The 12,677-nt window shown below is 35.7% G+C and overlaps 1 protein-coding gene across 1 annotated transcript in view; it reads right to left on the bottom strand.

The window, feature by feature from the left end:
• MYO3A (myosin IIIA) overlaps positions 1-12,677 on the bottom strand; it is a 196,015-nt gene that overhangs the window by 67,827 nt on the left and 115,511 nt on the right. The window contains exons 18-19 of the mRNA XM_081149403.1: positions 7,231-7,441; positions 2,734-2,881 (exon numbers count right to left, since the gene is read on the bottom strand). Of these exons, the coding sequence (XP_081005529.1) occupies positions 2,734-2,881; positions 7,231-7,441 (359 nt within the window). The remainder of the gene's footprint in view (positions 1-2,733; positions 2,882-7,230; positions 7,442-12,677) is intronic.

Raw genomic sequence — 12,677 nt, forward strand, 5'->3', positions numbered from 1 at the left:
GATTAAATGAAGGAGCTTTGTGTTAGGTCAAACCTGTGATTATTTCTGACCTAAAAAGATGTGACCATGAGTTTAATCAATGAGTTGGCTTACTAGCTGTTTCTCACTTACAGAAATTGGTGTAAGTGTGCTCTCTGTATCTGTGATAGCTCATACATGCGACTCCAGTTAGCATGTCTCAGTTCTGCTGCTGCTGCTTCTTTGTTTTGTTAATCCTAACCTGAGGGTATGTTTTCCATTAATTTTTCTTAGAGAGAGTGGAGACGGAGAGAGGGGGAAACATCAATGTGACAGAGATACATCGACTGGTTGCCTCCAGCACGTGACCCGACCGGGGCTAGGCTTTGAGCCTGCAACAGAGGTATGTGCCCTTGATCGGATATCGAACCCTCAACCCTTCGGTCTGCGAGCCAACAGCCGATGCTCTAACCACTAAGCCAAACCAGCTAGGTGTCAGGTACTTCTTTAACGGTCACAGCAAGTGACCGTGAAAGAAAAAAAAGCCATGTGCACCCACATATTAAAGTCAAGAGAATCAGTGACTAATCCTGCATCCACCAGATCACACATTCATCACACACTCAGCTGCCAATACCTGGTCTTTAAAATTATGAAGTGGGGGTTCTTGGGTAATTCCCCTAGGAAGTCACTTGAAAGAATTGGGAATGGCCTGAATTCCTCATTGGATCCTAGCTAAAATTTTAATTTGTTGGGGACCATTTTGAGTTGTTTTGTCTTCAGAACTTCTCAAGTACATTTTTTTACAAGGGTGCAGGAGGGTATAGGAGGGACAAATGGTGATGGACCGAGACTTGACTCAGGGTGGTAAACACACTATACAGTGTACAGATGATGTGTTCACCTGAAACCTGTATAATTTGTTAAACAGTGTCACCCCAATAAATTCAATAGAAAGGAAAAAATAAAAGGGTCTTATAGAACAGTGTCATTTGTAGCAAGCCCAAAGACAAAAAAATTAAGAACATTAGAATCATGGATGGAATTCAAGACTATCGATCAAAGTAAATTGCAAATTGTAACATTCTATAAAAAGTGAAAAGCAAGTAATAACTGGAAGATCTGTACATTGGTTTAAAGGTTAATTCCAATAAACCAGGTCCTAATCTCACCCCCAAAAGAGAAGAATAACAGAGGTCTACCAACACAAGCTCTTAATAATCAAATGGGAAATACATGAAGATATACCTTGTCCCATGAAGCAGGTGTAACCAAACATTTTTTTAACTTGTTTCAATCTCTGGTTAGAATGAATTCTGCGAACAGTGTGAGGCATTAAAGCAAGATTAAGTTAATTTAATAAATATCTGTTGAGCACTTGCTTTATGTCAGGGTCAAGGATAGAACTCTTAGGAGGAACTAACCTTTAGGGCAGTAATTCTCAATGTTAGCTGTACAATGGAATAGACTAGGAACCTTAAAAAATATTGGTGCCTGGGTCTGAGCCCAAGAAATCGAACTTAATTGGTCTGGGACAGGGTTTGGGCACTGGAATTTCACAAAGATCCCCAAGTGATTGTAATACACAACCAGGGTCGAGAACCACTGGTGTATGGAGGGGATGGTGCAGGAAGAGTAAAGGAAGAAACCACCAAAAAGGAAAAGAAACAGAAAGATGGTGTTACAAATGCCAAAGGAGGGGTTTTCCAGAAATAGAAATCTGTCAACAGAGTTGAAAATTACAAAAAGACTAAGACTAATAATGTGGTGAGTAAAACGTTTCTGATACTAATGACTGAGGAGATTCGGAAGGGCCTTTCCGATGGCTTGAAATGTCAGAGCCAGGCACTGTGGGCTTAATGTATCAGGTGGGGAAGAAATTGATACAATGCAATGAATGTTGACTGTTTTCAAGGAGCTATGAAGGGAAGAGAGAAGGCCAGGAGATGAGAGCTGAGCAAACACAGATTAAAACCTTAAATTTCTGTCCTTTTTGCTCTGGCTTAAGAAATGTCAAGATCTAAAAAACATTATCTTTCGTGACCAGTGTTTCAAAGTTAATGCTTAATAAACTTAATATTTTGAATCAGAAGAGGTTCATGTACCTTTAATTTATCTCAAATTTAAATAAAAAGTCAGCTGTAATCAGTAAACACAAGACAATTTAATAATATTTAAAGGAGACAAATGGCATACTGAATATTTCTTTTAGACTTGATAAAGTATTTAAATTAATCTTAATACTACAGTTTTGCCAAATGCAATTCAAGTAAATCTCTGATTTTTCTCTAAGGAAGAATATATTTGGAGCTGAATCATGAATTACACGTTGTACCCTGACAAAATTACTGTTTCATGGCATTTGCATCAAACCCATTATCTTGTGTTCTGTTGCCTAGTTACTGGAATTCTGAAGTTAAATGCATTTTAGATGGATATTGAAATTTCAAACAGAATTTCAGCAATGCAGTCTTCAGAAAGAGAAACAGTTGGATACATCCACTTAAATTTCCAAAGGAAACTTCTTTGTTTGCAAGGGCTCAGGCTTGCTAAGTTTTGGAGAAGAGTTGCATTGATTTTTCGATGGAGGACATTCAACATCACATATCATGCTAGTTTTTTTTGGTTTGTATTTGTTTTTACAATGGGAATGGAGGGATTTTTTTGTCTTTATTAAATATTCAAAGCTTTAAATCTATGATTTAGGTCATGCTTCCTTAGTACAATTCTGTATATAACATACACATGCATGCATTTTATAGTACATAGACTTACCTGTTCCCACGCAAACACGTGTTGATTGAAATAATACTGAATTTGTTCATTTGCAATGTTAATGCAAAGCTGCTCAAAGGAATTTTTTTTGAAATTTTCAAAGCCAAATATATCCAGAATGCCAATGCTCAGTTCATCACCATTCCCACTGGAAAATCAGAGAGATTATTTTGAGTTCTTATTTACTTTCTTAAGAGGTAATATAAACCAGATTATCTCAGAGTATGTTTCTGTGATTTAGCTAAGAAACTTCTACCAGCATACACGCTTAAAGTGAAAATCTTAATTGAAAAAGTTTCCCTCCAGAGAACTTAAAGATAAATCAGGTAGCACTAATTTTAATATGAAAATGGTCAATATTTTCCTTGTACTACAGAAACCATCCTTATACTACTTTATATATTTAAACAAAAGAAACATTTTTCCTGTGGGTTTCTGAGCACAAGATCACAGCCCCGAGTGAGTCATGATTCATAGTGAAAACCTGGCTAGCATTCAGAACACAGCAAAAATATGTTCAATAAAAGCCATACCAAAAAACCACAAATTCTGTGAAAGAGTGTATTTAGTCTTTAATTTTAGGGCAACAATGAAAACATCTTGCTAAAAATATTTCAATGATTTTAAAGAATCCTTATGTATTGCTGGGATATTCACTCATAATTTTTAAATATGGAAAGGTAACCCTAAGAAAGGCGTAACTATATGTGGATGTATTTTATAATTAAATGTTTCAAAGTACAATTAAATGCTATTTTACAATTACACATTACGAGTGCATTTTTTTCCTGCTCCTCCATAATGGTTACCTCTGCTCACTAAAGGTTAGATACTTGGTCAAAAGTCTGCTCCTCCCCAAGAAAGACATACATTCTCAAGTTACTTTCATGTGAATTTAAAAAGGAAAGAACAAACATTTCTCTTTGTGTTCACCATTTACTTAACCTAGGCTACGCTTAGTATTGAGTGAGGCAGGGATCTGGAAGTGAACTGGAGGATGCTCCCTATATTGGCAGGAATCGACTGAATGCAGAATGCGGAGTTACAGAACATTCTGAATATGTTCTAGGAATGACAAAAGGAAAGCTATCGAGTATTTCTGAAAGTTTCTGTTTGGAACAGCGAGTGTACTTTTATGTGGTTATATGAGGCCAAATGTCAAGTTAAAATTTATCCTGGTTTCGTCAAAATGGTTATTCTTTTACCATCTCTGTTCCACAGGATTTCACTGAGCTAAATAACTATCATGTATATTAATATGTTAAATGCAGTCAGCAAACAGTTTAGCAGGAAGACAAGCAAGGCATGATCTAGTAAAGGGATTCTTTTTTTCCTTACTCATAATGTTAAGGCATTTTAAAAATTAAGGTATAGTTGACATACAATATATTATTAATTTCAGGTGTACAACATAGTGATTTGGCATTTATATACCTTACCATATAATCACCACAATGTCTGGTAATGGTCTGTCACCATACAAAGTTACTATGATATTACTGTATATATTCCCTATGCTGTACTTTACTTCCCCATGGTTTATTGATTTTTTAACTGGAAGTTTGTACTTCTTGTTCCTCTTCATTTTTTCATTGATTCCCTGAGCTCCCTCCCATAGGACAACCATCATTTTATTCCCTGTATCTATGAGTCTGTTTCTGTTTTGTGTTTTTCAGTTTCTTTTTCTTTCTTTCTTTCTTTCTTTCTTTCTTTCTTTCTTTCTTTCTTTCTTTCTTTCTTTCTTTCTTTCTTTCTTTCTTTCTTTCTTTCTTTCCCTTCCTTCCTTCCTTCCTTCCTTCCTTCCTTCCTTCCTTCCTTCCTTCCTTCCTTCCTTCCTTCCTTCCTTCCTTCCTTCCTTCCTTCCTTCCTTCCTTCTTTTTCTTTCTCTCTTTCTCTCTCTCTCTCTCTCTCTCTCTCTCTCTCTCTCTCTCTCTCTCTCTTTCTTAGTTCAGAGATTCTTAAACTGAGATCTATAAATGGCTTTAAAGGAGTCTGGAATCCCAACTGTGTGCAATATTTTGGTGGGTGTGTGTAAATATATCCAGTTTTGATTTTGGAGTGAAGGACATAATTGTTAAAAGGTTCTTAAAAGGCTCCAAGATACCCACCAACAATTAAGACCACTGGCTTGCCCTTCCATGGCCTTATTTAACAGCTGAGGAGAAAGATGCAGAGAAATGCAGTAACATGTTCAAGGTCCCACAAGAAGTTGGTGGCAAAGCCTGCCATAAAACACATGCTGTTCAAAATCTCAGTGTAAATCTTGACAGATCAAACTAACTGTTTTCAATGATCTTGTTTTAGTTTTTTAAAACTTTCTGTAAAAAATTAAAGAGTCTAAGATTTGGATAGTTTTCATTAATGTATGGGAAGGAAAGTTGTGGCAGATAGGCTATAGTGGGATTTTCAACAGATCACCTATTGGAAAGTCATACCCTTCTGGGCATGATTTAGTGCCGGTGCAGATCATAACTAATATCATGAGGTCAAATCTCTGAATATCTAGCCTATATTCTGTGGAATATACAAATATTGAAAAAATCTTGAATTTTTCCATTTTTACCTGCGAGCTTGGCATCATACAGATAGATGGCCACACATGAACATACAAACTATTTGATCATTAAATTGTAATGGGCAAATTGAACTTTTGATTGGCAGATCCAGTCACTGTACATTTTGGCAGGGAGGTAAAGAAGCAATTTTGAGGATAATTCTGACTGGATCATATTATGGTGCAATGTATAGTTTAGTGGAAAAATAACAAGAAATTGCATGCCTGAAATGTATATAAAATGGTCTTTTACATTTAATAAGCAAGTGTAATGAGGTGATCTTAAGGCAGGCATCCATCTTTTTTATTCACTTTCAAATTTCTAAAGATTGTATAATTTATGGCAGAAAAAAAACCTTAGATGTAAATGAAAAGACATATCTATGCACAGTCCCTAGCACATAAAGAGCACATAGTCAATGATGGCTGCGATTACCTTTTCTTCTAAGATGAGGCACCAGGTAGGGTGCTGAGTTGACTATGATTGACACCGTTGTTAATTAGCTAGTTATTAATAATAGAAAAGGAGCAAAGGAAGGCCAGACATTAAAGGCATGTCATTTGCAGCTTCACCAGGAAGCTGCAATTTCACACTTCTCAGGGAACCACCAGCCTATTCCCTGTAAACTGAGGGAAGGGGTCCAACAAAGGGGAGATAGGCACACATGCCCAATAAAGTTGGGGTGACCTAGGGAAGGTGCTTGTCAGTCAACCTGGAAACAGAGATCATTGGCCAGAGTGGGCAGGGCCACTGCAAGCTCACCAAAATTTGGGGAATACATAATCCCCCAAACAAAGGAGTTCGCTCTCTTGTGACTCTCTTGGCTTGTGGGGCTCTCTTTTCTTGCTTCCTTGCATTTGGTTGTGTTTCCTTCAAGCCATATGACCCTGCAGACTCCACACACAATGAACTAATGAACAGCATCTGGGAGCACAAACTAAGATGGCCTGATGATGGACTAGACTGCTCCAACATGGAACAGAAATTCTGGACACTGGCTCTGATTCTAGCTCTGCTGAAGCTGAAGTTACGCTTCTTCCTTGGTGGGACAAGGGGAAATGGGACCTTGGAAACTCAGGATTTAATTCCATGCAAATTAAAAATCACTCGTTTCCAGTGTGAGTCTCAGAAAATTCTTTTTCTTGGGATACTGCAAGAAGTGCTCTCCCACTAGCAACTGGTGGGGAATAGGGCCTCTCCCCACCAAAAATATGATCACATAACATTGTTCACATCCTAGATCGACTATTTACTAGTTATTTAGAGCATTTCTGAACCAAATTTTATGGACCATCATATCACCTACCTTTCCAGGATTATAGTTAAAATATGAAAAAAAGTTTTTCTTTGCCTTCAAGATTTAATTCAAAACCTCAAGCCCTAGCTGTTTTGGCTCAGTGGTTAGAGCATCGGCCTGTGGACTGAAGGGTCCCAGGTTTGATTCTGGCCAAGGCCACATACCTCAGTTGCAGGCTTGATCTCTAGCCCCAGTTGGGGCATGTGCTGGAGGCAACCAACTGATCTTTCTCTGTCATATCAATGTTTCTCTCTCTCCCTCTCCCTCTCTCCCTCTGAAAAAGCAATGAAAAAAAATATCCTCAGTGAGGATTAAAAAACAACACTTCAAAACAAAAACAAAAAACTGCTGAAATAACATTTTATACAAGTTTAAAATGGTATGCACTTCATAATACACCTTCTAATTAAAAGACATAAATTGATAGTAAGATGTCACATTTTCCTATTATTTTAATTCATGTTGCTGGCACAATGAAGTGGTACTATTAGGAAATAAAGCAGATCTACTGGCATATAACTTTGATAAATTAAATGATACTAATTAGAAACATCTTTAAAGGGACTCTGATATAAATCAATAAATTACAAAATAGATTTACATCACCTGACATTTGGGAAAAAATGTGTCCATAAAAATTTTTACCTTGGTGATGTGTCATGCTTCAACAAGCTGTTAATGCGATTAACTATCCAACTAAAGAGACGGCCATATAAAGTTTTAGCCATAGCATCTCTGACATCAGTAGCTTTTTCTACAGTATTGGGCCGTATAATGGTTTCTCCTCTAGTGACCACACAGTGGGAGGTGAGAGCTTCTTGTAGCTCATCTGACTGAATGCAAAGCAAAGAAGCAGCTAAAAAATAAACAGATGTGTAGTTAGAAGAAATTACAGCAATGAAGAAACTTCCCAGAGAAATAAAATATCTTAATTCATCTTCTTCAAATGACATGAAATAAATACGCCAAGATTTTATAATATAAAAATAAGTAACTGTTCAACAGTAGTCCTATGTCTCTTCTGGATCATTTTTTCTGTATTTCTCTTGACTTGTCAAATGTGGGCTACTGTAAAATAGAGCACAGCTTAAACTAAACTGGCTCACGGAGAGAAACGTCTGCACAGGTGAGTGGGTGTTTATAAGATACCCAACATAATTTCACTGAATTATGTTAAATAATTTTAAAACATAATGAATAAACTTGTTATAAGTTTGGATACCACTATTATATAAAACCTTTCAAAATGTAGAAATTAATTGGAAGGTTACCTAGACTTCAGGGATATACATATAAGATATATGTATTTTCTTCAATATACAACCTAAAGAATATACACTTATATTGACATTCATATATCTTCTATCATAATACAGTTATATATTTTGATTAATAAATTTTGTTAAAATGTGATGCCTGAACAAACACTTATCACAGTAAGTTTAAAATTAATAATACTTAACCTCAGTGAACAAAACTCAGTTTTTAAAAATAAACATCTTGCCCTGGCCATGTGGCTCAGTTAGTTGAAGTGTCGTCCCGAACACCAAAAGGTTGAGGGTTTGATTCCTGGTCAGGGAATGTACTTAGGATGCGGGTTTGATCCTTAGTTGGGGAGTGTACAGGAAGCAACAGGTCGATGTTTCTCTCTCACATGGATGTTTCTCTCTCTCTCTTCTCTCTCAAATCAATAAACACATCCTCAGGTGAGGATAAAATAAATAAATAAATAAGCATCTTTAACTCAAACTATTATATGACGGATAGTTTAGTTTTCAAATCAGTTGTTCTTTTAAAATATTTTGAACTTAATGGATTTACTTTAAGCATTTGAAACAAGGTACTCCTTAGTTATGTGGCAAAGATTGCTGGGCCTTATTTAACAAAGCATTTTTTTCACATTTTAGAAGTAATACAGGCTCATAGCATAAATCTAATTTTCGAAGTTAACATTCTACATTTCTTTCCTTCTGGGCATTTTATTGCCATTATTCTGCACATACATTTTATCTTAATATTAGCATCTTAAGCATTTTCTATTTTGTTGAATATTGCTTGTAATTAATATAAGTTGCCACATAATATTCTGACTTCATAATATATCAATAATTTTTAAATTGCTGGATGTTTATATTGCTTCCATGTGTTCATAATTGTAAAGAATGCGGGGACAAAAATTTGGGGTATAAACTGTGTTCTTGTTTTGTATTATTTTCTTAGCATAGATTTCCTAAATTCAGCAATTGGTTGAAAGTATATAAACATATTCAAACCTTTGATATATACTATTTAGCTGCTCTTCAAAAACTCTGTGCCAATTACACTCCTATCAGCCAAATAAAAAACCAATATTTTCAACACAATTTAATGGACATCAGAGCTTATTTTTAAAAATGGCCAATTTGATAGGAAAAAAATGTCTTTCAATTTGTTTTTAATTGATTCCTAAGGTAGAGCTGACTACTTTGTTCTTTTTCATATTCTTATTAGCCATTTGTGGTTCTATTTTGTAAACTGCCTATTTTCACTGATATGTTCATCTTTTCCTAATCAACTTATGAACTCCTTATAGCATAAAGAGAATGTCTGGCCTGGCCGGGTGTGGCTCAGCGGTTGAGCATGGACCTGGGATCCAGGCAATCAGTGTTCGATTCCCAGTCAGGGCACATGCCCTGGTTGTGGGCTTGATCAATGACTCTCTCATCATTGATGTTTCTATCTCTCTCTCTCCCTCTCCTTTCCTCTCTCTGAAATCAATAAAGATATATTAAAAAAAAAAAAATATTTGACATATATTGCAAATATTTTCCTTTGATTTTTACTTGCATTGCAATTTCATTTGTTTTTTTAGTATTGAAGAGTTTTAATTTTTATGTAGTCAAACATCCATTTTTAAAAGTAATTTCTGGTTTTGTTTTTTGGCACATAAAGTCCTTTAACTATTTTCTCATCTCAGGATTATATGAATGTATTTTATCTTGTACTTCCATGCAGTTTTTTTGCATTTGAATTAATATATATTTGGCAATCATTTTGGTACTTGGTATATGAGAAGGATTCCAATTCCCCTCCTCCAAATGATCAGTCAGCTGGTGGTCCCTCCGCATCATCGGTGATTTGTAATGCCACTTCTGGTAACTGTACTTGGACCTGTTTCTGAACAGCATCCCCCATTAATTGGTATGTCTATTTATACCCCATATTAGTCATTCATTTGACATATATTCATGGGGTATCTACTGTAGGCCAAACATCGTACTGCTAAGTATAATACCTTGTGAAACAAAGTTTTAGTCTTGATAGTCTTCGTCCCAGAGAAATGGGAAGCTAATCAAGAAATTTAAGAGGGAAGATAGAGGGAGGAGGAGAGGAAGAGAGAGGAGGTGAGATAAGGGGGAGAGTGGTAGGGAAGGGGGAGGGAAGATCCAGGGACAGGGACAGGGAGACTGAGAGAGCCCACTGACAGGTGCAATAACTAGTTTCTAGATGAACTGTAGAGAATGAACTGAAAAAGTTCAAGAACTGATGTAGAATGAACAACTGGGAGGTCACTAGGTGAGAGATATTGCCTTGGGTGATAATGGTGATGATAGAGTTAAAGAGAAGTGATCAGATTTGATAAATATTTATGGAAAAGAATGGATAGAACTGGTGCCTAAATGAAGCAATGCACTTGTAAAATCATCTGGAAACATGGCCTTGGTTTAAAGATAATTCCCTGTAACTTTAATTATGAAGAATGCAACTTTAATTATAAATAATTTTATAAATAATTTTAATATAAATTGGTAAAATTTCTATTTTCCATGAGTGGCTATTTCAGAAAGTGTTTATTTTAACTATATTCATATTCATTTTAACCTTTCATGAGCTATATGACTCTCCTGCTATACAGAAATAGGTTCTCAATCATCAAAATCATTTTTTTAGTTTGTTTCTAAGTATATTTATATCTACAAATACCTCTACTATAACTTATTATGTTGGTTGCTGACAACTTTTCTAATTATGATCAGATAGTGAGATTTTAATCCTGCCATTGGAGTTTTTGGGTTGTTACACTTCTGATAACCTAATGTTTTATGTGCCAATTAAGTTTTTTATATAAGAAATATCAGAACAGCTTTTTAGTTTGATGTAGTCCCATTTGTTTATTTTTTCCTTTGTTTCTCTTACCCTAGGAGATGTATCTGTGCAAAGTCTGCTACATGAGATGTCTAAGATTTTGCTGTCTATGTTTTCTTCTAAGATTTTTATGGTTTCACGAAAGAAACCATCTTCAAAATGCAAAGGGAACCCACTGTATGAGAGAACATATTTGCCAATGATACACTGGATAAGGGGTTAATTTTCAAAATATATAAACTCAACAAAAGGAAGGCAAATAATCCAATTAAAAAACGGGCATAGGACCTAAATAGAAACTTCTTCAAAGAGGACATACAGATGGCCAAGAGACATATGAAAAAATGCTCAAAGTCACTAATCATCAGAGAAATGCAAATTAAAATTATCACCTCACATCTGACGGAATGGCTCCATCAACAAATCAACAAACGAAAAGTGCTTGTGTGGATGTGGAGAAAAAGGCATCCTAGTACACTGCTGGTGGGAATGCAGACTGGCGCAGCCACCACAGAAAACAGTATGGAATTTCCTCAAAAATTTTTAAATCTGCCATTTGACCCAGTGATCCTACATCTAAGAATATATCCTAAGAACCCAAAAACACCACCAGAAAAAATATATGCACCCCTATGTTCATAGCAGCACAGTTTACAATAGCTAAGATCTGGAAACAACCCAAGTGCCCATCAGTAGATGAGTAGATAAAAAAGCTGTGGTACATTTACACCATGGAATACTACGCAGTTGTAAAGAAGAAGGATCTCTTACCCATTGAGACAGTATGGATGGACCTAGAGAATATTATGCTAAGTGAAATAAGCCAGTCAGAGAAAGACAAGTATCACATGATCTCACTCATATGTGGAGTCTAATGAACAAAATAAACCTAGAGGCATGGAAGCATGGCACAGAATGATGGATCTGAGGGAAGGGGAAGAGGGAGCAGAGAATAACCAAAGAACTTACATGCATATATGCATAATCAGTGGACACAAACAACAGTGTGGTGAGGGCCTGGGGTGGAGCTGGAACTGGGTGGAGGGAGGAATGGGGGGAAATGGGGGACATCTATAATAACCTTAACAATAAAGATAAATAAATTTTAAAAAAGGAAGTATTAGAAGAGGTTCCTAGGTACATGCCAACCTCAGACATTTGGTCTGCTGTATTACCAAGTAGCCTCCCAAGACACAGTGGAATGGAGATGATAGGGATATAGAAACAGGTCTAGATCAGGATGGTTGGGCATTTGGTCTCTTGAACACATCTCATTCTGTTCATGAGTAATATAAGCCAGAAAAATATATAAGTAAAAATTTATATCAGGGTTTCCTATGTTGTGAATGAAACATAAAAAATCTGGTGTTATGGGGGCATATGCTGATAATAAAAATAAAAAAATAAGTGTAATCAAAATAAAAAAGCTATGCCACTGGAAGATATCAGTGGAGAGCCTTAAATTATTGGAGTTAAAACATCAAACTCTGCAAGTAAGAGAAAAACTGATCTGAAGCAAATACCATAATATACTTTTCTCATGTAGAAAATGACTGCACAGTTAATCAACCCAGGATGAATGTGTGAAAAAAAGTCTATGCAGTATGAAAATAAATATACATGTCTTTTTACCAAATGGTACAGATGCTAAATCTACAAGATAACAACTTTAATTCTTTTTAGATCAGTTAACTAAATTTTAATTTTCTGTTTTTCATTGAAATTAAATAGCTCCTAAAATAGTCATGAAAGCCTGGTCTTTAGAAATGTTTTCTACAGTACTCAGTTAACTTGGAAGCATGAAGATCTGCTTCAAACAGTGGACTTTAAAAACTTCATTTCACACAAATTGAATCTGAGTGTTCTTTTCAAGGATTCCATAAATGTACAATTGCTTGAAATTATCCTTATTTGACACTTACAGTATGTTGTTAGACATTTTTTTAAGAGTTCAATTTTGAATGGAA

Source organism: Miniopterus schreibersii, assembly GCF_964146895.1.
Source record: "Miniopterus schreibersii genome assembly, chromosome: 1".
In the NCBI taxonomy this organism is placed as follows: Eukaryota; Metazoa; Chordata; class Mammalia; order Chiroptera; family Miniopteridae; genus Miniopterus; species Miniopterus schreibersii.